This window comes from Calonectris borealis, chromosome 7, assembly GCF_964195595.1.
Source record: "Calonectris borealis chromosome 7, bCalBor7.hap1.2, whole genome shotgun sequence".
NCBI classification, from domain to species: Eukaryota; Metazoa; Chordata; class Aves; order Procellariiformes; family Procellariidae; genus Calonectris; species Calonectris borealis.
Window position 1 is genome coordinate 9,783,534 of NC_134318.1, and position 20,546 is coordinate 9,804,079.

Consider the following 20,546-nt stretch of genomic DNA (forward strand, 5'->3'; position numbering starts at 1 on the left):
TTTCTCGTCTAATCTCTGAGGCCACAGCCCTCACTAGTCAAGAACACTGATTGCCAGGAAAGGAAACAGCAGAAATGCTTGCAAGCATTTCTCAGTTAAACATCTGTGAACTCTAAATTTTTTTCTTTTTGAGGCCTCTAACTGTGCCAAATTTGGATAGACTTCCATGGGAATAGCCAAAGCAGACATCTTTGACACATCCAGTTTGTTATAAAGCATTGAGCTTTTAGTAGAGGTCAACAAAGCCAGCATAAGACCCTTTCCCGGGGGGGCTGGGAAGCAAATCTTGTTTCTTGAGGATCAGTGACTAGTGTTTGATTTGAATGTAATTTATGGACAGCATTTGAACTTGAGTGTGAGACTGATTCCTGCTGCTAACCACAGCTGAACTAAATGAAGGGTTGAAGTTCCTTTAGACAAAAGGTTTCAAAAGTCAAGCAGCTGATAAGTAGTTGCTGTGTAACTGGTGAGTATATCAAGGGAGTTTAGCGTGCATCCTTTTTGAAGGCAAGGACTGGAAAGAGATGAGTTAATAATCAAGGGAGCAGTGGAGGAAACCTGAAAAATGGCAGATTTAATAAAGATGACTAAATATAGCATGCATGAAATCACTAATACGGTTCAAAAGTGAAGAGGGGAAAAAAAGACGGGGGGGGAGCTCAAGATGCAACTGGCGATGAGGCTGGAACTTAAACCAGATCCAAGAATTAAGAGAAGGCTCATGTGGTTGAGGAATTGCAGACTTCTTGGTGGGACTTTTGATGTTGCTGAATGGGAAGATAAGGAAGAATGAGAAAGCTGAGAAAGATCCTGAAGGGATTTGAGTGGGAGTGGGAAGGAAAGACTCCATCATTAGCCTTCATGATAGGATAAGCGACAGCAAATTTTCTACCATGGTGGATTACAGATGTGCATACCGTATTGGAGAAGACATAGAGTAGATGGGCTGATGATCTTAAGTGGAATTATGGTCCCTGGAGGAGAGAGCCCTGAGGAGATCACTCTTGCAGCTAGGCTCTGCCCCCAAGTACCTAGTAAAATTGCCTTTAGAGAAGGTGGCTAGTGCAATGGCTGGGAACTGCAGTGTAAGGAAAAAAAGCTTTGACCAACCTATGCAACTTCCATTCATGCTTTAGCTCTCAGCAGAGAGCTGTCGGGTAAGCCTTTGCTTCTGTCTCAGCATATGGAGAAGTGCCAGTGGGTAGAAGACTAGTACTAATCGAGAAGGAAAAGAGCTCCAAGATTAAGAGAAATGATAGTCAGGCATTGCAGCTAGGGAAAGGTTTTCCCTGGATAGTGGGACGTGGTTACCACGAAACAACTGAAATGTTGTGTTATACCTATTGAGAGCCTGGTCAACAAAAGGGAGAAATCCAAGCTTCTGAGAGAGATTGGGATATAAAAGTATCAGAAGCATGGTAGAATGCTCTTAGTAACTGGACTAGATGTATTTAAAGCGCTTTGTGCTGTTCAGAAATAACCGAACAAAAGCAAAAGTTGTGCCGTAGTAATTATATGGTAGACTAGAAAAAATACCTTGGTGTAAAAAGGACAGACCAAAATCAGTTTGGCTCAAAATCACTTTGGAGAAAGATGACAGAAGGAGTAAAGAATCTGTTGTTAGCCCCAGGGTTAGATTCGAATGGGGATAGGGATCTCTGTAGTGTTGTTAGATAAATACTGCTTGTTATGAGGTGGTTTACTTTCCCAGGTAGAGATTAGAGAAGAAATGATAGGGCCAAGGTATTCCTGGATGTGATTGCTGGCAAGTTTCTTCCTTAAACTAGTCACTGAACCAACAGGAAATCAGTGTTGCTTCAGACTTCATTTTGAAAAGCAATGAGGATATTCTAGAAAATAATTTTGGATTGAGGATTCAGTTTCACTTTATGCTTAATCAGCTGCTGAAAATGCTGGCTTCACTCTTTCTGCCCCCATCTAGCTGATCCTAGCAGTCACGCAGCCAAGGCGTGAGTTACATCAGCGAGGTGACTCTAGAGAAAATGAGTCAGACGGGGTGGGGGGCTGAGCTCTGATGGATCAGGCTGCCAGAGGAGGTAGAGCGAGTGCTTGGGGCTGGTGAGGTATTCAGGACCTTCCCGTTCAGTGGCAGTTTAAAGTTAATCAGATTAAGTGGAACTTAAAATTGCACCCTTAGTAATCATGAGTTGATTCGGTTTGAAATATGTGAAAAAATATGGGAAAGTTGGTTTGGAATTTAGGTTTTTTAATCTTAGTGGTAAATTTAAATAAGCAAAGCTGATCACAGGTGTAAGGAGCCTGAGGACTCAATTTCTTGAAGTCACAGAGACGTAAAATTTGTCTGGAAACTGAATCCCAAGCAAGGATGAGTTCTGCTGGTCTGCAGTCCAAAATGGATGAATAGCCAGCCTGAAGGTACATAGTAAGACTAATGCAGGAATCCTGTGAGCAATGGGGGGGGGGGGGGGGGCAAAAAAAGACTTCATTCTGATTTCTTTGTTTCTAAAAGTTGAATTTGATCTTGCAAATGATGTGGAAACAAATAAAAAGTAGGAGCTTTTGTATGGTGAGAAGGGTAGAGAATAACAGTAATACACGACTAAAACATTAAATATTTTTGGCTTAATTTTCAGTAAGGATGATGATAACTGCAGAGGAAAAGGCAAGATGTATAATGAGAATAAGAGAATGGAAATTACCACAACCAGAAGGAACTTAAGGATCGTAAAATACTCAGACCAAGAGAAATTTCCATCTCAGAATTGGGAAAGAATTAGTGCTGATTGTAACTATTTTAGTTAATCTTTCCTTCAGGGTGGTACCAACGATTGGAGAAAACAGTGCCAACATAAAGAGGGGGAAAGGAAGAATTATGCAAGCAATTAAAAGACTGACAGTCTGCCCTCACAATATCTCAAGCTTTGGAAGGCATTTTTGGGGAAAGAAAAAAAAAATCAGGGAGTTGGGAGATTAAAGAAAATTAAGTAAAATACAATATATCTACTTCAAAGAGTGCATTTGAGTGACCCAATACCTGTCTGGCAGAAGAATTAATTTTCTAGGCAAGGAAGGCCAGCCTGTGGCCTTCAGGTCAGGCATGATCTGCCAGAACCTTTCCCAAGGTCTGCAGGTAAATCTTCCCATTCAGCTCCATCGGTGGGGAATCCGCAGGCTGGGATTACTGCAGATGGGGGAAGCCTGGTACCTCACAGCTCTCGAGGGTGCCAGAATATTGCTGCCAGGGAGCGAGGTCGTCTTTGCGGCCCCCAAAGGACCAACGGTTTGTAGCTGTTTAGAGAAGCCATGAAGTAGGTGATGTTGGTCAGAGAAGCTGGGCAGAGAGGCAGATGGCGTAATAAAAGCAGACTTAAATATAGCATTAATTTGGGCAAATGTTTCTAAATGTGGTTTTATTTGGGAGAGGTAAGTGACCCTGCAGATACTGTAGAATCATAAGACTGAAAAAGACCTTGAGATCATCTAATCTAAATTAAGGCTGTTAAAACTTGTTGTGTCTGCTGTAGAGATTAAGAAATTATTCCTTGCAGCATCCTGTTTTCCATCTCCAGCTGGAGACACACCCAGCTCTGTTTTCCCCTCCCAGTCTCTTCAGACTGTATTCACCCATGGTATTTTCCAAAAATGTGCTCATTTTATTGCTCTTTTTTGAGCACATACCTGTCTTGAAGAACAATATCCAAAACTCTGCTCACTTTATAGTACTCCAACTGAGGCTTTATGAATGCTGAACACAGGTTGTACTAACATTCATATATCCCAGTATTGTGTTTGCATTTTTACAGTAGGATACTGTTAACTCATAGCAGTTCATAAATTGAACCTAACTTCTCTCTTTTTCTGTGGAATTTCTCCTTAGCCAGTTGTTTGCCATTCAGTATTTCTGCTGTTGACTTCTCCTGCCTACGTGCAGTGTTTTGCCTGTCATGTTTTTTTTCTCAGACCACCTGTCCAGTTTGTCTTTTTGTCCTCCAATATAATTTGCAGTACCACCAAGCTGGTTGGCTGTCAATTTAATAAATGTAGTCTCTGTTCTATCATCTGGGTCACTAATGAAAATAGTGAATAAGAGCAGAGCCAGTGTAGGTGACTTTGGGAACTGCATTCTAGATACGTATTTTGACAGTGAGCTAGTGATGATTTCTGAATGTTTTTGGAGTTGTTTTGTTTTGTTCATTCCTTCTTTTTTCTTAATATGCATCCACATTGGTTTCATTTGGGTCTAATCTATTTAACTTATGTACGTGCATATCATGGGAGACAGTGTCAAAAACCTTATTTAAGTCAGGATATACATCTGCTTCTCAAGCCTGCTCTTTTATTTGTAAAGGAAATTTGCTTTGGCATAATGTATTATTTTTGAATTCATGCTGGCTTTTACTCATTGCCTTGTTTTCTTTTAAGTGTTTACAAATAGACTGGTTATATCTGCTGTGTTTCCTTCCCTTCCCCTTAATCATGGGCTATTCTTGTCATCAGCACCTTGAAAAGCTACATCATGGACCCACTTGAACAAAAAGGTGGGTCAGCTTTTTCTGAGGCAAGAAAATGCAATTAATATCATTCATCTAGACTTTTGTAATGCATTCCACAGTATGTCAAGTGATGAACAACCAGAGGAAGACAGGGATTAGTAGCGTGAACAGTAAATTAGATAGGAATTGGCTTATAAGGTGTTAGCTATGTGGTGTTGAAATAGGTGGAGCAGTGTAGTGGTGAAATAGGTCTGGCTACCAATAGTTGTTCACACATTTTGGGAATGACTTGCTTAGTGTTTTCACTAAAATGTTTGGACTAATGGATTAAATTTGATTATATCTGTAGATGGTACAGAATAGGAGGAGCCCTTAACACAGAGGATGAGGTTTTTTTATGCCACTAAAATTGGATGTCCTCAAGAAACAAAGTAATAGAAATGGGGCAAAACGTAACTGCATAAAACACAAAGTGCTGGATCTAGGAGCAGATGGTAAATGTAGAGGAGAGCTTACGCAGCAGAAGCACTGGCATGGAGAAGGTTCAGGCCTCCTGGCCAGTCAGAGGAGGACTCTGAACCTGCTGTGTGACGTCGAGATGATCGCAGGTGTGACTCTGGGACATGTGAGACGTATCTTCCTGGAATAGAGGCATGCTAGTGTCCCTGTACAGCTGCCCCCAAGAGTGCTTTTAAACTAACATACATAATTCTGGTCAGCCATGCTGGAGAAAGATAAATTCAAACTGAACAGGATACAGGGGAGGATGATGAGGATAACCAAGGTGTAGAAGTACAACCTAACACGAGAGACTAAGTGAGAGTAGATGATGTAGGCTAGTAACATTGTCATGTATGCTAGTATGGGAGGAATGAGGCAATGTAATTAGTGCTATAAATAGATCTTGGAGATAAATACTGTCTGATACACTATACAAACGGATCCAGAAGATCCTGAATTCCCAATACAGGCCTGAGACAGAAATTTGAAAAAAAGCAGAGGGGTACATTGCTTCTTTCTAATATACCAGTAAATTTGAACTTGAAAAAGAAATGCATTTCGCATTTAGTGGGAAACTTCCAAGTGAGACATATTTGTGTGACCTTTCAGGGACCCTAGACAAAGGAGATGAACAAGATCTGGATCATTTTGATTTTATCTTTAAACTCACAGCTGTCACAGTTTGAAGATGAGTGAATTTATAAAAAGCAGAAAACTTGTTATCTCTGAGAGAAATACTTTCAACACCATCTGTCCTGTGTTTTCCTGAAAGGAGAAAAAAGTGTTTGTCCATCAAGGTTGCTACTGGACAAGCATGTAGGAGGGCAGATGTGAGAATCTAAAAATAACACTGTGGGGGGAAATCCATTATGGTATCTGGGTTATTTTCTAATTTGTTTACTAGACAGGCTGATGGCGTTTCAACATTATTTCAGCATTATCCTGATGCTGGGATATATTGACTAAAACCCCGTCTGTTCCATCAAACTTTTTATTATCAAGTGTAAACTTTTAACCTCGATTTCGTAGTGGTTTATGCCTATAAGGTTTTTGTCTTTGAGAAGTTCTCCCAAATCTTTTATACTACAGAGTCAGGAATCAAACCAGTGTATTAGCAACTGTACCTCAGTGTAGGAAGTCTGACAAAGTCACCATATGATTATAAAACAATCATAACAGGAAAAAATACTGCTCAAGAAGGTTAAAATATATTTCTGTATGTAGTCTGAAACTAGATTGTATCTCTCCCTGCTTGCATGACACACGCAGGTGAGGTGAACAGTGTGATATTTTTGAGGAGTATATATTAGCATGTTGTCTCAGTAAGATCGAGCTTTTTACAAAGCTAATTAAAACACAGTGCATTGATGTTGCTTAATATTTAAGTGTTAGTGTTTGGAAATATGAAAACACTACTTTTAAGATAAGATACTCTTATGCTTAAAATGTACATGTTTAGGATATAAAAAGGATGTATCGCAAAACACAGAAATGTCCAAGTATGACGTTACTCCCAACAAGCTGGGACTAAGAGAGCACAGAGGCACTGAATCCAAGACGAGTAATCCTCTCCCGCCCTGAATGGCCTTTCCTTACTAAGGGGATCCAGAGATAGCCAGATAGAAAGCCTGCAGAACTGGCAAGTGGGGTTCCTGATTTTTTGGAGACAGTAGAAGTACAGAAGGAGGAAGGAATAGAAGTTGTAGCCTTTTAACTATTAACAAAAAAAACCAACCCGTTCTGAATATATTGCAGATTGAATGTGCTTACTCCACATTGCTTATTCTTATTCTGCCTGACAAGCAGTGAAATACATTGCTGTCAGTAAAAGGGAGTAAATGTAAAGACTGGAGGAATGGCCTTGAGGAGTCTCTTGCTTCTCAGAAATGGAATCCAAATGTATGTATAACAACTTCATTCATATGATAATCTGAAGCAGGTATTTCCCTCTTTCAGCTTCTACAGGATGCATTCTTCCAAAATACTGCTCTCTGTTCTTGATACATCTTTTTTCAAGATTTTTATATCTTCACCTTTTGTATCTTTTTAAGGCTTTTGTTATTCCAGATAGCTCCTATTTAACATATCTTTTTCTCCTGATCCCAGCTCTATTTCAAGAGCCAATTCCACTCCCCAGAGAGACTTTCTACTTAACTGAGTTGTTACAACCTACTCAAGTGACCATTTTATAGCATGATGTCAAGAATATGTTGCATGCGCTGGGTGTGGCGTCAGGCATATGGGGAACATTTGATATTACAAGAGTCGCTTGGATACTGTCATAGGGCTGTGGGAATGGAAAATACCGGCACGGGTGCATTCTCACCACTGCCGTAACAGAGGAAGTGATGCCTGGAGTGAGGCTCCCTCAGAACCGCACCCCATTTCGCCTCCTAGGGAGCCAGTGGCTTGTTTCCAGGAGGCGGCCCTGGACTGAAGGGCCTGCCAGCAGCCTGAGCAATCAGCAATCCCCGAACGGCAGTGGGAAGCCATGCTCTCCGTGGGGAGGATGCACCCGAGTTGTTTTGGAGAAGAGCAAATAGAAAAATGCAGAATAAAATACAGTCCATTTAAGAGACAGGAAGCTGACTAAGCTGGTGAATAAGATGCCTTAGACAAAGGAAAGAGAGAGGAGTGGCAGGGCAGAACAACTGAAAAAACAGCAGAATTGGGGAAAAAAATAGTGCTCTGGAAATCAAAGTTAACAAGGATGTAGGGGGTGAGATGGAAAAAGGTGAGGCAGGTATTTAAGCTCTGGGGAATAAAAACAGAAAGGGACCTTATGAAAGCTAGATCTGGGTGACTCTCAGGAAGTGAGATGTGCTTCAGAGAGGCAATTGGGAATGTAGTATGAGAGGGGCAGGAAGCAGTAGGAGGGTGAAAGGTGGAGTCCTGTTCCAGAACGGACTTCAGTTAGTGGGAAGTATGAGAGGGAGGCAGTGCCAGACACTGAATCAGAAGACCAGCAATTCAGTGGATGTAGGAAGCCTGAAGCTGATGTTCTCAATCAGGTTGTTTTTCTGGAGGTGAGGCTGGAAGGAGGCCGGGTAAATGAATGTTACATCCAGTAAGTTCAGGGGGAAAAGGATGCAAGAACGTTGTGAATGTTGGCGATAGGGTTGGAAGAAGAGAATAAAGCCAAGAAATGAGTTGGAGGGAGTTTGGCATTGTCGTGAGGGAAGCAAGAAGGCTGAAGAAGCATGAATACGGAGAAACATGGATGGCACCCAAGTTAAAAAGGGTTTGATGAATATTGCAGGAGGAGTGTGGGTAAGAACGTTATGATCTTAAAGCTGTTATGCTTGCTTTGTGGAAGACAGAATCCACTCCCAAGGTTAATGACTGTTGTGGCACATTACCATGACACTAGGAAATCCATATGAAAGTTCAGGATTTCATTGTGCAATGAGTTGTAGAACAAACGCAGAATGAAAAGGGTTCTTTCTCCATGGAGTTAAAATTTGAGAGTAAGTCAAGGGCAGATGACACACAGAGACAGGCAGATGGGAAATAGGAGGCATTGCTTATGAGGGAAGATGAGGCTTCCATAAAGCAGTGGCCAAGCCATTGTCAAGGTTTCAGAGGTCAGTACAGCAAAGCAGAGTTTTAAGGAGAAAATGGAAAGATGTCAATGAATCAGCTTTTTGCAAGTGTTGCCAGTAAGCTGTTCCTGAAATTGATAAATGAGCGATAGTAGGATCGGGAGATGCTGTTTCTGAAAGTGCAGTTTGATGTGATGGGACTACTGGGGGAAGGAGTACAAAGAGTGGACGTTGTGGGCTGGAGGTGTTTGTGACAGCATTTTGAGTGGATCTGAACATGTATGCATTTATTAAGGCCAAAGGAAAGGAGGGTTCAGTAGTCAAAATGCAGGATGAGTGTAGGCTGGTGCTCTGAACTATGGGAATGGGTAGAAAAACATATGTTTTATAAGGTTTGTAAGAAAGATCTGCAAGAGTTTCATGTAACCTGGACCTAGAAGTGAGAGAGAGCAGGTCACACTTAAAGATGACATTGATGTCACTGGATTTGAGTGAGTGGCAGGGTCACAGTATTTTTGCTCAGCTAACGAAGGGAGAGGGCATAGGAAAACCCAAGTCTGTTACAGCGATGCTGGGCTTGAGATGACAGACATCCACAAACGGATGCCTGAGAAACTACTTAATATTTTGTCTTTGGACATAAATCTGGAGTTTGAGCATCGTTCTCTAGGTTCCAGGTATAAGGATTTGTACCTGCAAATGGCATACTGCAGAGGCTAGGTAGAGAGAAAAATGTCAGCGACAGGCTGCTAATAGAAACTGAATTAGGGAAAGGTGTAGAATGGGCTAGGAAGAAAAGAAACTAGGGGCAGCAATTGTAAAAAATACTATTGAGGTAGCTTAGACCTGAAAGAACGAGTTGAATTTGTATGAAGGATTGGGGTTTTATAACAGGAGAACTGAAAGCAACTTGGTCTGAAATTATTTGTCGACATTCAAAATTTGTAGTTTCTGAAGTTTGCAGATCATTTAAACACTGGCAGCAAACTCCAGCAAATAAGAAAATTCATGCAATGCTATTGCCTACAATGATGGTTTTTTTGTTTTGTTTTGTTTTTTTTTTTAATGCCATGCTTCTGGTTTTTCTTTTACCAAGATTATTGGTCTCCTGATGCAGCAGGGACACCAATTCAGCCACAAAAATAGTGCAAGTTTACTAACAGAGCTTATTCCCAGAGCTGCGATTATGGTACTGATATGATGAAGTAGATGGGGATGAAGTAACGGGGAAAATTGCACAGTCATGTTGATGCATGCAGCATTAAACCCCATGGTGCTTGCCCAGGGAAAGACAAAAGTGATTTTAAAAGTTGATTGAAAATATTGCAGATAGAAACCATATTTTAAATTGGATTAATTTGAAACATACCATAAAATCAGTTAGCGCTGATCTGCGAGTGTATTAATTGTATTGTTGCTCATGTTCCTCCATGTACACTGTTGTCCTCAGCTTCTCAATTTTGAAAAATTACTGAAGATAGCCTGGTGAAGTTTTTGCATGTCTGGATGTCTCCCAAGGAGATTTGCCCACCTCCATAACCAAAAAAGGAGAGTTTAAATGAATTTGCCAAATGAACTGGTGCCTAAATGCTAGTTACTGTACTTTATGTGTTGCAGCCTTGGTAGCAATGATTGTTTCACACACATTAATTCTTCCTTTGGACTTTGGCTTCTGCACTTAAGTACACCGTTTGAACTCAGTTGGTTTGCACAAATACGTAATCAGAAAGTTAATTTCTCCACTAAGGTAAGACTGACCGTAGCTCCGTTCTGACACGGTATTATTTCTGCAGGAGTATCGCTATGAAACAGTTCTGCTTGCTAAGCAAATGTAGGGCAGTGCACGCAGGAAGAAGATAAGTAGAAAAACGCTAATTTAAATGGTGAAGACCGATTTAAATAACTTTCATTTGTTTTAAAGTTTAAATATTTACTCATTCACAATATTTACATGGGCCCTTCCTTGCCAGCAGCATCGCAGGCCTGGGTTTCTCGGCTGAGGTGCGGGGAGGGAGCGTGGTTTGCAGTCGAAGGGGTTTACGGCCTTCCAGCACCGAACGGCGGGTGACGGCAGGACCCCCCCGCGCTGTGTGTGCTTTAGGTTCCCGTCGTCCTTGCGGTGTTTCTGGCAGCGCGGGGCCGGTGGCCTCCCAGCAGGGCCGTGACTCACGGCCCCGGCGCTGGCTGGCGGCCAGCCCGCAAGTACAAGGGCTGCAGCTGGTGCCGGCCCCGGCCCCGCCAACAAAGGGGCTGCGGGGGGCGGCGCTGCCCGCCGGCCTCCGCCCGCACCGCCAGCCCTGCCCGGGCGCCGGCCGCCCGGCCAACGCCTCTGCGTCGAGTGAAAAACCTGCCGGTGTTTTAACGGGGGGGGCCAAAAAAAAAAAAAAAAAAAAAAAAAGGAAAAAACAGCAGCTCTTGCAAAACCGTGCCAGCACAAGCCGGCATGCCTTCCGCCTCAAAGCAAACAAAAACCGAACCGAAAACCTCCAGCAGAGGAAGGCAAAGCCATACACCACCTGGAATTTTTCGTGCGGTCTCTAAAAATACAAAACCTGCAGTATTGCCATCCTCGCATGCGTGGCCTGAGCCTAGGGTGTGCTACTGCGGCACACCGGAGGAACACTTTGCCGTAGTTGAAGTTACGACTGCGATTTTAGGAAGGGAACGTGTGCGTTTTTCTGTCGATTTTCATGATTATCTGTAGTTCTAGTGATTATCTGCAAAATAGAGCACACTGTGTTACCAGTAATACATGTATCCTGTGGCAGCCAGCCAAGACAGTAATTGAAGGTCAGGGATTGTTTGCCGAGTGCAGTTCAGTGTGCTGCCTGATTCCATAGGGGACTGGCAGTGCCAAAGAACAAAGGCAGCTCTGTTCTGCAAGCTTATAGTATGGCTTGTTTGACAGAGTTCAGGCCCAATTGTGAGATGAAGCAAACAGTAGTTGGAAGCAGCACTAAAATAATGTGACTATTAAATAAGCTGCTCTAAAGCGCAGTATTTTGCAAATGTCATAACCAAGCTTGGATACAATATTTTCCATAGGCTTTGGGACTCTTAAGACACTCAATTTTAAAATTGTTACTTAAAAATTGGCATTAGTGCCTTTACGTGGTAAATCTCTGTTTTGTTAAGAATATACACATATATATTGCAGTAAATTTAGTAAGCTGTAATGATGTAAACGTTGTTTTATGTTGCCCTAGCATACTTACATCAGCAATTGCACCAGTAGCAACTTCGTTATTTTTTATACTCTCAAAAGGCGTTTTCCGACTTAGTGGATTTTTACTGAGATGGTCTTTAAGTGAAACCCTTGGAAATAGAGTTGCTGGGTTAGTATTCCACACGTAGCTGGTGCCACTTGAGAATTTTTAGCAAAATCCCTCTGTGGTAATGAATAGGTGGTGCTGCACTGGGTATTAATATTCTTTGTTACTAAGTCGCAGTCTATTAATAAAGCTTTGTCCAAATGGGCAAACTTGCCTGTCCTCCAGACAGTCTTGTGATTTGTATTTTAACAGTGTCTGTCTTGGATATTATTAAGGATTGCCAGCTTTGACAGTTGCACCACATACCGCACAGCTATCACAGCACCAGTAGTTTAATAGTAGCATGAAGTATGTTGCGTTCTGTAATAGGCGTAATTCATTTGTTTGTCCTTCCTGAAATAACTGTTAGTCTTTGGACCCTTACTTGAGAGAAATGGTAAAACAAACCCCTGAAACTATATGAGAGAGGTATGAATTTGGTGGTAGTAGTAGTATGTCTTTGGGATGTTCAGTACTTCTTGGAGGTAATCTAAAATGCTCTTTAAAAGTTAAATTGAAGATCATACAAGTACCGAATTAAGTTTGGAAAAAATATATTATTTCTTGACTCCTTGGCAGAGTCTGAGTTCAGGATATTTCCTTGTGTCAGCTATTACTGATAGGTCAAGTTTTATTTTTTAGAGGTGGTGAGGCCTTTGAAGAACTGAGTCTGTGAAAGACTCCCCCACCCACTTCACCAGGTGCCCTGTTGCTGTTTGGTGGCAGAGAATGGGCATGCTTCTGCACCACACGGGTAAAGGTGGTGCAAACTGTGGCCCCAAACATGGAATAAGGATGCATTTTAGTCTGTGCTAGTGCACAACCTGTCTCGGTACTGGTGAAAGCAGCTGAGGTGTTATTCCCCCCTAGCCCGGGGGAGGTGGGGTGGAGAAGAAGGAATTGGAAAGAAATCAGGTCAAAATGGTGTCCTAAGATGTTTGTTTTAATTTTTTTCTCTGGAGATGAGGAAGTGCAGCCCCACCGCGGCCCGGCTGGGGCAGGAGGTATGTTTTGGGGGAGCAGAGGGGGTTAGCAAGCCCCATGCTCTGCTGGCAGTAGAAGGCCTTTCTCTGGCTATCCCTGAGGGCGAGCGGATCTGGTGAGGTGCTGTGCACAGGGGTGCCGGAGACAAGAGGAGCAACTGTCCGGTCTGGGTGGTCAGGAATAGATGGAGCCTGCTCAGGGCACTGCCGTCCCCCCGCAGCCTTGCTGCCATATAAGGCTGCTTAGCCGCCTCGGGCTCACGGGGCTGGAAGACCACTTAAAAGGGAAAATCAATATAATAAACCACCTCTGCTAGTGTCCCTTCAAAGCAAAATCCAGTTTTGCAATTACGTGGTTTGAGCGTAGGCTGGGTAGTGTCCAAAAACCGCGTACAGGTAGCCTGGTTCCTGCCCTGCTTGTGTGCGTGCAGTGTCACGAACTGCTGAGGAAGAAATCCAGTTGCCGGAGAAAGGTCCGTGGTGGGTAGAGAGCCTTCCAGTTCAACTTTAATTTTTAACTGTACTTAAGTATTTTATTATTTCAGAGCTCAGTATTTTATAGCATTCCAGTACACCTTTAAGCTTACATCACTTGGAATAATTCAAGATGAGAACAGAGAGGTAGTCATGCATTGATTTCCCATTATTCTCATACTTTCTTGGCAAACTACATGCTTTATATTTTTTCCATGAAATAAAAAATGTACAGCTGTTTATGTTTAAAGGGTTTGGAGGAAATAAATGCCTCTATCCCAACCTCCCTTGTGATTTTTTTTTTTTTTCCCTATCCATGCTTGTGTATGTGAGCTAAGCCCAAGGAATGCATTACAGGCGTTACTCCTAAATTTCTGTTTGGAAACCATTTTGTCATTAGATAGTGCACCATGCACTTTCCCCTCCCTGGACTATTCAGATGAATTGATGTTTTTATGTAAACTGAACAAGTACTTGGTTAGTGCCATTCACTTCTGTTCAGCAGTGGGAAAACACGTTTTGGTTTTTTTTGTGAGCAGGGGTTGTATGCTAGGTTGTATGCTGAAAATTAGAAAATTGTGCTTGAGAACGTTTTGCAGCAGTGTAGGGGCTGTAAATGCTCGCTGATCACGGCGCAGCGTGCCGTTAGCGGAAGGCTTTCGGATGACCAGCCCCTGCCAGGTTTTTCGCCGTGTCGGGGGGAGCGAGCAGCCCAAGACTCCCGGCTCGTCCCCTGCCCTGCGGGTCGCTCCCCTCACCGCCCTCTGCTTCGACTGCCTCTGGACCGAAACCAGGCACTGAGCTCAGGCCTGACCCGCTCTTCCTTTTTCTTTTTTTTTTTTGGGGGTAGGTAAACCTGGGCAGAATTGTAGCCCTCGTTTGATGACTTTGAAAGCCCACCCGAGGGAGGGGTAGGGAGAGGCTTTCGAAGGACAAACCCGGCACCGCGGGGGCTTGTCGGGGGGGAAGGACTTCGGCCGTAGACTAGGCTTCAGGTTTTGCCAGGGTGCCGAGGTCTGGCGTGGGCCGCCGGGAAGCGGGAGGCCCTCAGCCGCCGGGTGCTACGGCACCGCTCCCGGACCGCCGCCACACGTGGCCCGCGGCTCCGCCCCCGCGGGACGTGGCCGCCTCCCCGCCCCCGCGGGTCGCGCCAGACCGAGCGCCGCCCCTTCCCGCCGGCGTGCTCCCCTCGCTCGGCTCCCGGCGGCGCGGCGCGGCTCGGCTCGGCTCGGCTCCCGGCGGCTCGGCGCGGCGCGTCCCGGCTCCTCCCCGCCCCGGCAGAACGCCGCCATGGCCGGCCCCGCGCACCGCGCGCCCGCCCTTATGTAAGCGGTGGCGGCGGCGCGCCATGACCCAGCAGCGGGGACGCGCCGGGGCCTCCGCGGCGGGCCCAGCTGCGCGCTAGCCCGCGCCGGGCCCACAAAGGGCGGGCGGCGAGCCCTCCTCCTCCTTCTCCTCCTCCCCCTCCTTCCCTCCGCCGCCTCCTCCCCCGGCCCCGCCGTCCCCGCCCCCGGCGCGGCCACCCGGCCCGGCCCGACCCGGAAGCGGCGCGGCGAGAACCATTTTCCTTGTGAGTTCAAAGGCGGAGGCGGGCGCGGAGGTCCCGCGGGCCGGGCCGGGCCGCGGGGCGCCGAGCGAGGTGCGTTCCGACGGGCGGGGGGATCGGCTGGGGTCGGGGGGAGAATCCGCCGCCATGGTTCGGGGGGGAGGGCGGGGGGCGCCGTCTGCGGCTTCCTCCGCGGACACCCCCCCCCCCCCCCCCCCCCGCGGACACTTTAACTTTCTGAGGGGCGCCCGCGCGTCTTTGTTTGCCCTCCGAGGCTGCGGGGGCGGAGCAGGGCGCGCCCCCGGCCCGCGGGGCTGTCGTGGCCCACCCCCCCGCGGTGTGCGGAGCGGCGCACGTGACGGGCGGGCTTCCGCGGGGGAGCGCGGAGGCGGGCGCGGCACGCGGCGGCTTTGTGCGCGGCCCGGCGGCGGGGGAACGCGGCCGTGCGCCAGCGAGGCGTGCCGGCGGCACCGTGAGTACCGGACGGCTCCCTGCCCCGGGGAGCCGCGCAGGGCCGGCCTGCGCCCTTCGGAAACAAGGGGGAAACGTAGTTTAAGAAACCGATGTGTTTTTTTGTTTTGTTGTTTTTTTTTTTTTTTGTTAGTGAGGTTAAATTTCTGCCGTTAACGCCGGCTCCTGAACTTGAAGGGCTCGTTGTGCAGGCGTTAGGGGTAAGGAGCCGTGCCGTTACCGAACAGCTGCGATAATCGTTGCAGCGCGGTGCGCGCTGCCATGCGGCACCCCGCCGCCTCCGGCGGGAGGGGGCCCGGCTGGCCGTGCCTTCGCACCCGCGTCCCGTCGGTTGCTTCCTTCTGCTTGCGGGCTCCGACACCCCCCGCCGGGGAAGGGCTGAGTGAGTTCCGCCCGGAGTAACGCCTTGGCTGGAAACGGGGTCTTCCCTACGGAATGCAGGCAAAGTAGTCTGCAAATGAGAAACCTCGATGCTCGATTTTTATGTCAAATCTGCTTTATTTACCTTCCGTTCTTTTTCACTCGGTAATTCTGCCTTTGAGTACAAACCATGGCAACAAAGAGGCGTTGGAAGAGAGCTGCAGCTATTTTGAATGATTAAGTGTCATAATGAAAAGGTGCCAGTGTTTGCGCTATTGCAGACTAAACAGCGAGGCTAAAGAACAATATGTGGAAAAGTTTGCTGAATAGCACGTATAGATTGAGTTTACATGATCTTTTCATTTTTTGTGGTTTAAAGAGGAAAACCTATAAAATGTTACAAGTTTTAGTTTAAGAACAGCTTTCTTGAATAAATTTTTAGCTTTTTAAAAGGCTCTTCTCTTTACGGTATAAATTCCTCTAGAGAGATTAAAAAAAAAAGGCAAATGCCGTACATCTGCATAGGAAAATGTGCTTTTGTGGTGTGAGGAGCAGGCTTCGGGCGCAGGGTGCCCAGCTAAGCAGGCTGTAAGCCCCAGCGAGGCAAATGAGGTAGTGGTACGTGCGGGATGAGCAGGGCAGCAGCTGCGAGCTCAGCTGTAACCCGAGCGTTTGCTGCAGCGAGCCTGCTGGGTGTCACAGCCTGGCAGCGCCCAGGCTGCAGCAGCCGGCAGTCAGCAGCTCGCAGCCGAGGTGCGGCGGCTCCTGGAGCCCGGGCCAGTGCCAGGCTACTGCCTGCTCACTCGGTGGGGGCGGCTTACCACGTCTACAGCTGCTTAAGTGCATTAGGCAGAGATAAAAATGCACTATGTGCTTGCTCAGTACTGCTTCCTCGGGAAAGCGAGGCCTGTGGTTGCCATGGGGGTTCTGAAACGATAAATAAATAGATGAGTTGTGTCACTGGGCGTTAGAAAAAGCAGTCTGTGAGTAATCTGTATTCACGAGTGAATGCCATCAAATAGTTCTGAGACTGTTTGCTGTGAAGTGATGGTACTTAATATTTTCTAAAAATTTGTTTGGATTTTGGGAATCATAGAATCATTTAGGTTGGAAAAGATCATCGAGTCCAACTGTTAACCTCCTAAACCAACTCCTCTTCTTAGTCTCAGAGCTGTGCCAGATGCCTCCTGTAGGCAGGTTATTTCTCGCATGAGCTGGGGTAAAATCATGGGGAGACTGGGGGGGCGGAGTAAGAAATGCATTTTATTCAGTATCAGGGAACTTGGTAGCAAAGCAACCAAAGTGTGTGTATGTGTTCATAGAGCTCCCTTTGGCCAAGCAGGGAAATTTGGTGGGGGAAAAAAAAAGTGGGATTTTTTTCAAGCAGCTGCCTAGAAGAGTGCTGAAGTCAGATGTCACTTAAAATTGAGTGCTTGAGTCCTTTGCTTAATTGTGGTCTTCAGGGAGTTGGGTTAACATAGATGGTAAAAGGAACCTTTATATAAGTTTGAAAAGGAGATTTTTGTTTGAAGAGGTTTAGTTTTTCCTGGTTGTAGCCAGTATGCCTGATTCTCCCTAGAGTTGTCCTCCACTTTGGGAACAGAAAGAGGTAGCGTCTTCCTCTGAAAGTCTGCAAGGAGTTTGTTGGACCTTCTTACATCTGTTTTCATGTTGTTACATGTCTCACATGCTTGCCTCTAGTAGCTGACTCTTGCCTGCTGTGCTCTTAGTGTGTTTTTCTTTGTGCATTTGTGATGCGTGGTGTGAAGTTTGGTCATGTCTTCTGTCTTAAGATTTTTCAAACCCCTAACCTGTCCCCGTTTGGATATCTCCTTGGTGGCCTGCCTATCTCCTGGAGCTGATGGAGTCTGGACTTCCTGAGAAGGCCTGGTTTTTTAAAGGGTGGGGTTTTGTTGTTCTTTGATAGCAGGAATGTTTTCTAATAGTGTCTGAAAAATCTCAAGTTGTGTGTGGCTGAGCAGCCATCCGCTTATGAGGAGGTGTGTGACATGGTGTAGTTTTGCTTTATTTATTTACATATTTTTCCTCTCTGCCTGTATCCTCCACATGCGTATTTTGGGGGCGTTGGCCTGTCTAGAGGCTTAGATCTATGAAAGCAAATGAGAAGGCATCACGTTTCTCTTCTCAGAATAATCACGCTCTCAGATCTATATTTGGAACTAGTTCTTTTAATACCAGCAGTAAGATAAACCGGTGGCTCACACGTACCTCAATCTGTAGTGTTGTCTGAATCCTGAATGATAACTGCAAGCCGCATTCCACACGGTTTCGTTTCAGCTAATGATGTGGTATGTCCTGTTGTTTGTAGTCGGAAACGTGTTTCTTGACCTGAATAATAGCACAGAAAGTTAGAAAGGAGCCAGCGTGGAAAAAGTAGAACAGTGTATGTGAAGACGTGGGGGTGAATTAAGAACTGAGAGACTACAACGTTGACTTTTTTAAAGAAGAGTTTGTCCACTTGTGAGTTTATGCACTCAATGCTTTGCACTTTCGTGATGTGAACTCCACCCTCTCTTAACTCGAACCATTAGCAATACAAGATCCATTATAGAAAAGTGATGCAAGAGCAAAGGCCCTTTCTTAACTATTAGAGGTTAAATAATTATTTACTATTCAGACTCTGTAGTTAGCATATTATCATATTCTCCTGCCCCTCCAGCCCTTTCATCTAGTTACCCTGTTGTTGAGATGGCTGACTGACTGATAGGGTTTTTTTTTCCCCCTTGCTTGCATGCGAAAGGATAACAGCTGAAGTGAAACCTTAAATAAATTGGAAACAAGAATGCAGTACATTAAATCTGAGCATTTGTAGAGTTGGATACATGTATTAGAAAGTATTATGTATCTCTAGTGAAGTATTCTCTCATTTGTTTAGCAAGTGCCAAAGCTGCAGCTCCAGAGAGGCTTGAGTTATATTTAGCCTAATCGCAAGGCAACACCTTTGTAAAGTAGGTAATGAAGTCTGATAAACCCTTGAGTGCATCTCTTACGAGCTGCTTGCAGACTGGCTGAGGGCAGGTCACTGACTCTGCCGCTGCCCTGCTTAGGTGACTTTTGTCAAGTTACGGGATTGCTTCGTGCCTCAGTTTCCTCATCTGTAAATAGGTGGCCGTGATCCTGCCCTCCCCTTGTAAGTTCTTGGGGTCTGCTGCTGCGGGGTGTTGCTTGTGAGCTAATGATGTCCTGTTGCGATAGCGACATCTTAACAGATGTTGGTGTAGCATTTGCACAACGCTTCATGTGGTTTGACCTGCCCTTGTTTCTCCTCTTTGTCTTTTCCTCCTGCATTTTAAATTTAGAATCAGTCTCAAAGGGCTTTTTTCTTTTCCTGTTTTCCCTCGTTACTATTTTTTTTGTCTTGTAGAATAAACTTTCCTCTCTTTTTTTTCTGTCCCTCCATGTTTTTTTCCCTTATATCCTGCATGTTCTTTCTGCTGGTCGTTTCTTTTGTTCACCCGTGCCTTCCTCTTGCTGTGCCCATCTGTCTTCAGAGCGGCATTTTCTCTCCCCTCCATCCGCTGGGATTTCCTTTTCACCTGACTCATCCCCTCTCAGTACATCCCTGCTCAGTCACGCTCTCCTTGTGCTTCTGTTCCAGGAAACCCAGCCAGCAGGGAAGGGGACTGCTTGCTCGTCCCCTCTCGGGGGAGACCCGTTGAAGTCATGGCTCCCTCCCCACTTGCCTACTGCATCCTGCTGCGCCTGGACGAGGCAGGGTGCTTCAGGCAAAGACTGTACAGGGGCATCAAGGAGCCCGTTATTCCCTGCTCCCCTTTCTCCATGCCTGGCTTTTGCAGCGGGGCTGGGAGGCCCCTTGCCGCTTCCCCAGCATGTGGGAGGAAGCAGGAAACCTCCCGGCCCTGCTGCAAAAGCCCCGGGACTGGGCCCTGCCGTCTCCAAAGCCGCTGCGCTGGAGCAGCCGGTTGCTGCAGGGAGGAGCGGCTGCGGGGGCGGCAGGCAGCAGAGTCAGAACAGATGCAGAGACGGGCAGGGAAATGAGATGGTTGACTTGAGGCAAGGTGAACGATTTCAGAACAGGAAGGGGGGAGGCGTTTTCACGTCTGCAGTCGGTTTCCACTTCAGCGTCCTTAGTGTAATTACCACTGCGCTAGCTAGTCCTGCAGGCAGAAAGAGAGGATCTGCGTGCTAAGCTGTATGTTTAAGATATAATCGTGCTCTTGTACTTTGAGCTTCTGTGGTAAACACTCTTGCTCAAGCACGGTGGGGGAAAGGAAGAATGTATGGTGGTAGTTCCCTTTTCTGGCTGGTTTTCCACCAACGGCACAAAGGAAAAACGACAAAATACAAAATCCTTCTTTCTTGTATAATTAGTAATTGTTATTCTGTTTTAACTTGTTTTGATGGAAGAATTACGTCAGTGTTTATACAGTCCTGGGGGTTTGATGTGCTGAGCTTTTTTTAATTGGCTAATTTTCTTTTTCTTTTCTTCCAATAGACATTCAAGCCCTTGGTTGGAAAAAGTGTATACAATTCAATTACTGCAGTAGAATTCCTTGTGGACAAACAGCTGGATTTTATAACTGAAGATAGTGCCTTTCAGCCCTATCAGGTAAGAAATTTGGTTAGTGTATAAGTCCTGTTCATTTAGCTTAATTAAAATCCGTGTGTTTATTATTTTTAAGTGCGTTTTACAGCCAAGTTCTGTGTTACAGGGACAATTTCCTATTGATCATTGGCAAAGATTGTTGCTCATTTTGTGAAAGGTTATATCGGATACTATATCTGGTTCTAGTGAATCTGATGATGTCAAGGAGTACTATGCAACTAATACTACTGAACCACTTTTAAATAAAATACCTGACCTCTTTAAAGGTTAATCAGTACCATTAACTGTAGAGCAG

At 45.5% G+C, this 20,546-nt stretch overlaps 1 protein-coding gene across 8 annotated transcripts in view; it reads left to right on the forward strand.

The window, feature by feature from the left end:
• JMJD1C (jumonji domain containing 1C) overlaps positions 1-20,546 on the forward strand; it is a 167,008-nt gene that overhangs the window by 89,160 nt on the left and 57,302 nt on the right. For 3 of the 8 annotated variants that reach the window (XM_075154257.1, XM_075154256.1, XM_075154261.1), the window contains exons 1-2: positions 14,539-14,925; positions 20,141-20,254. Coding sequence is in view for 1 of the 8 variants with exons in the window: in XM_075154254.1 (XP_075010355.1) it covers positions 20,141-20,254 (114 nt within the window). In the remaining 7 variants the exon portion in view is untranslated. Of the gene's footprint in view, positions 1-14,538; positions 14,926-15,211; positions 15,305-15,451; positions 15,504-20,140; positions 20,255-20,546 lie in introns of those variants that run through there. The other 5 variants (XM_075154258.1, XM_075154262.1, XM_075154260.1 and 2 more) reach the window with 5 other exon arrangements.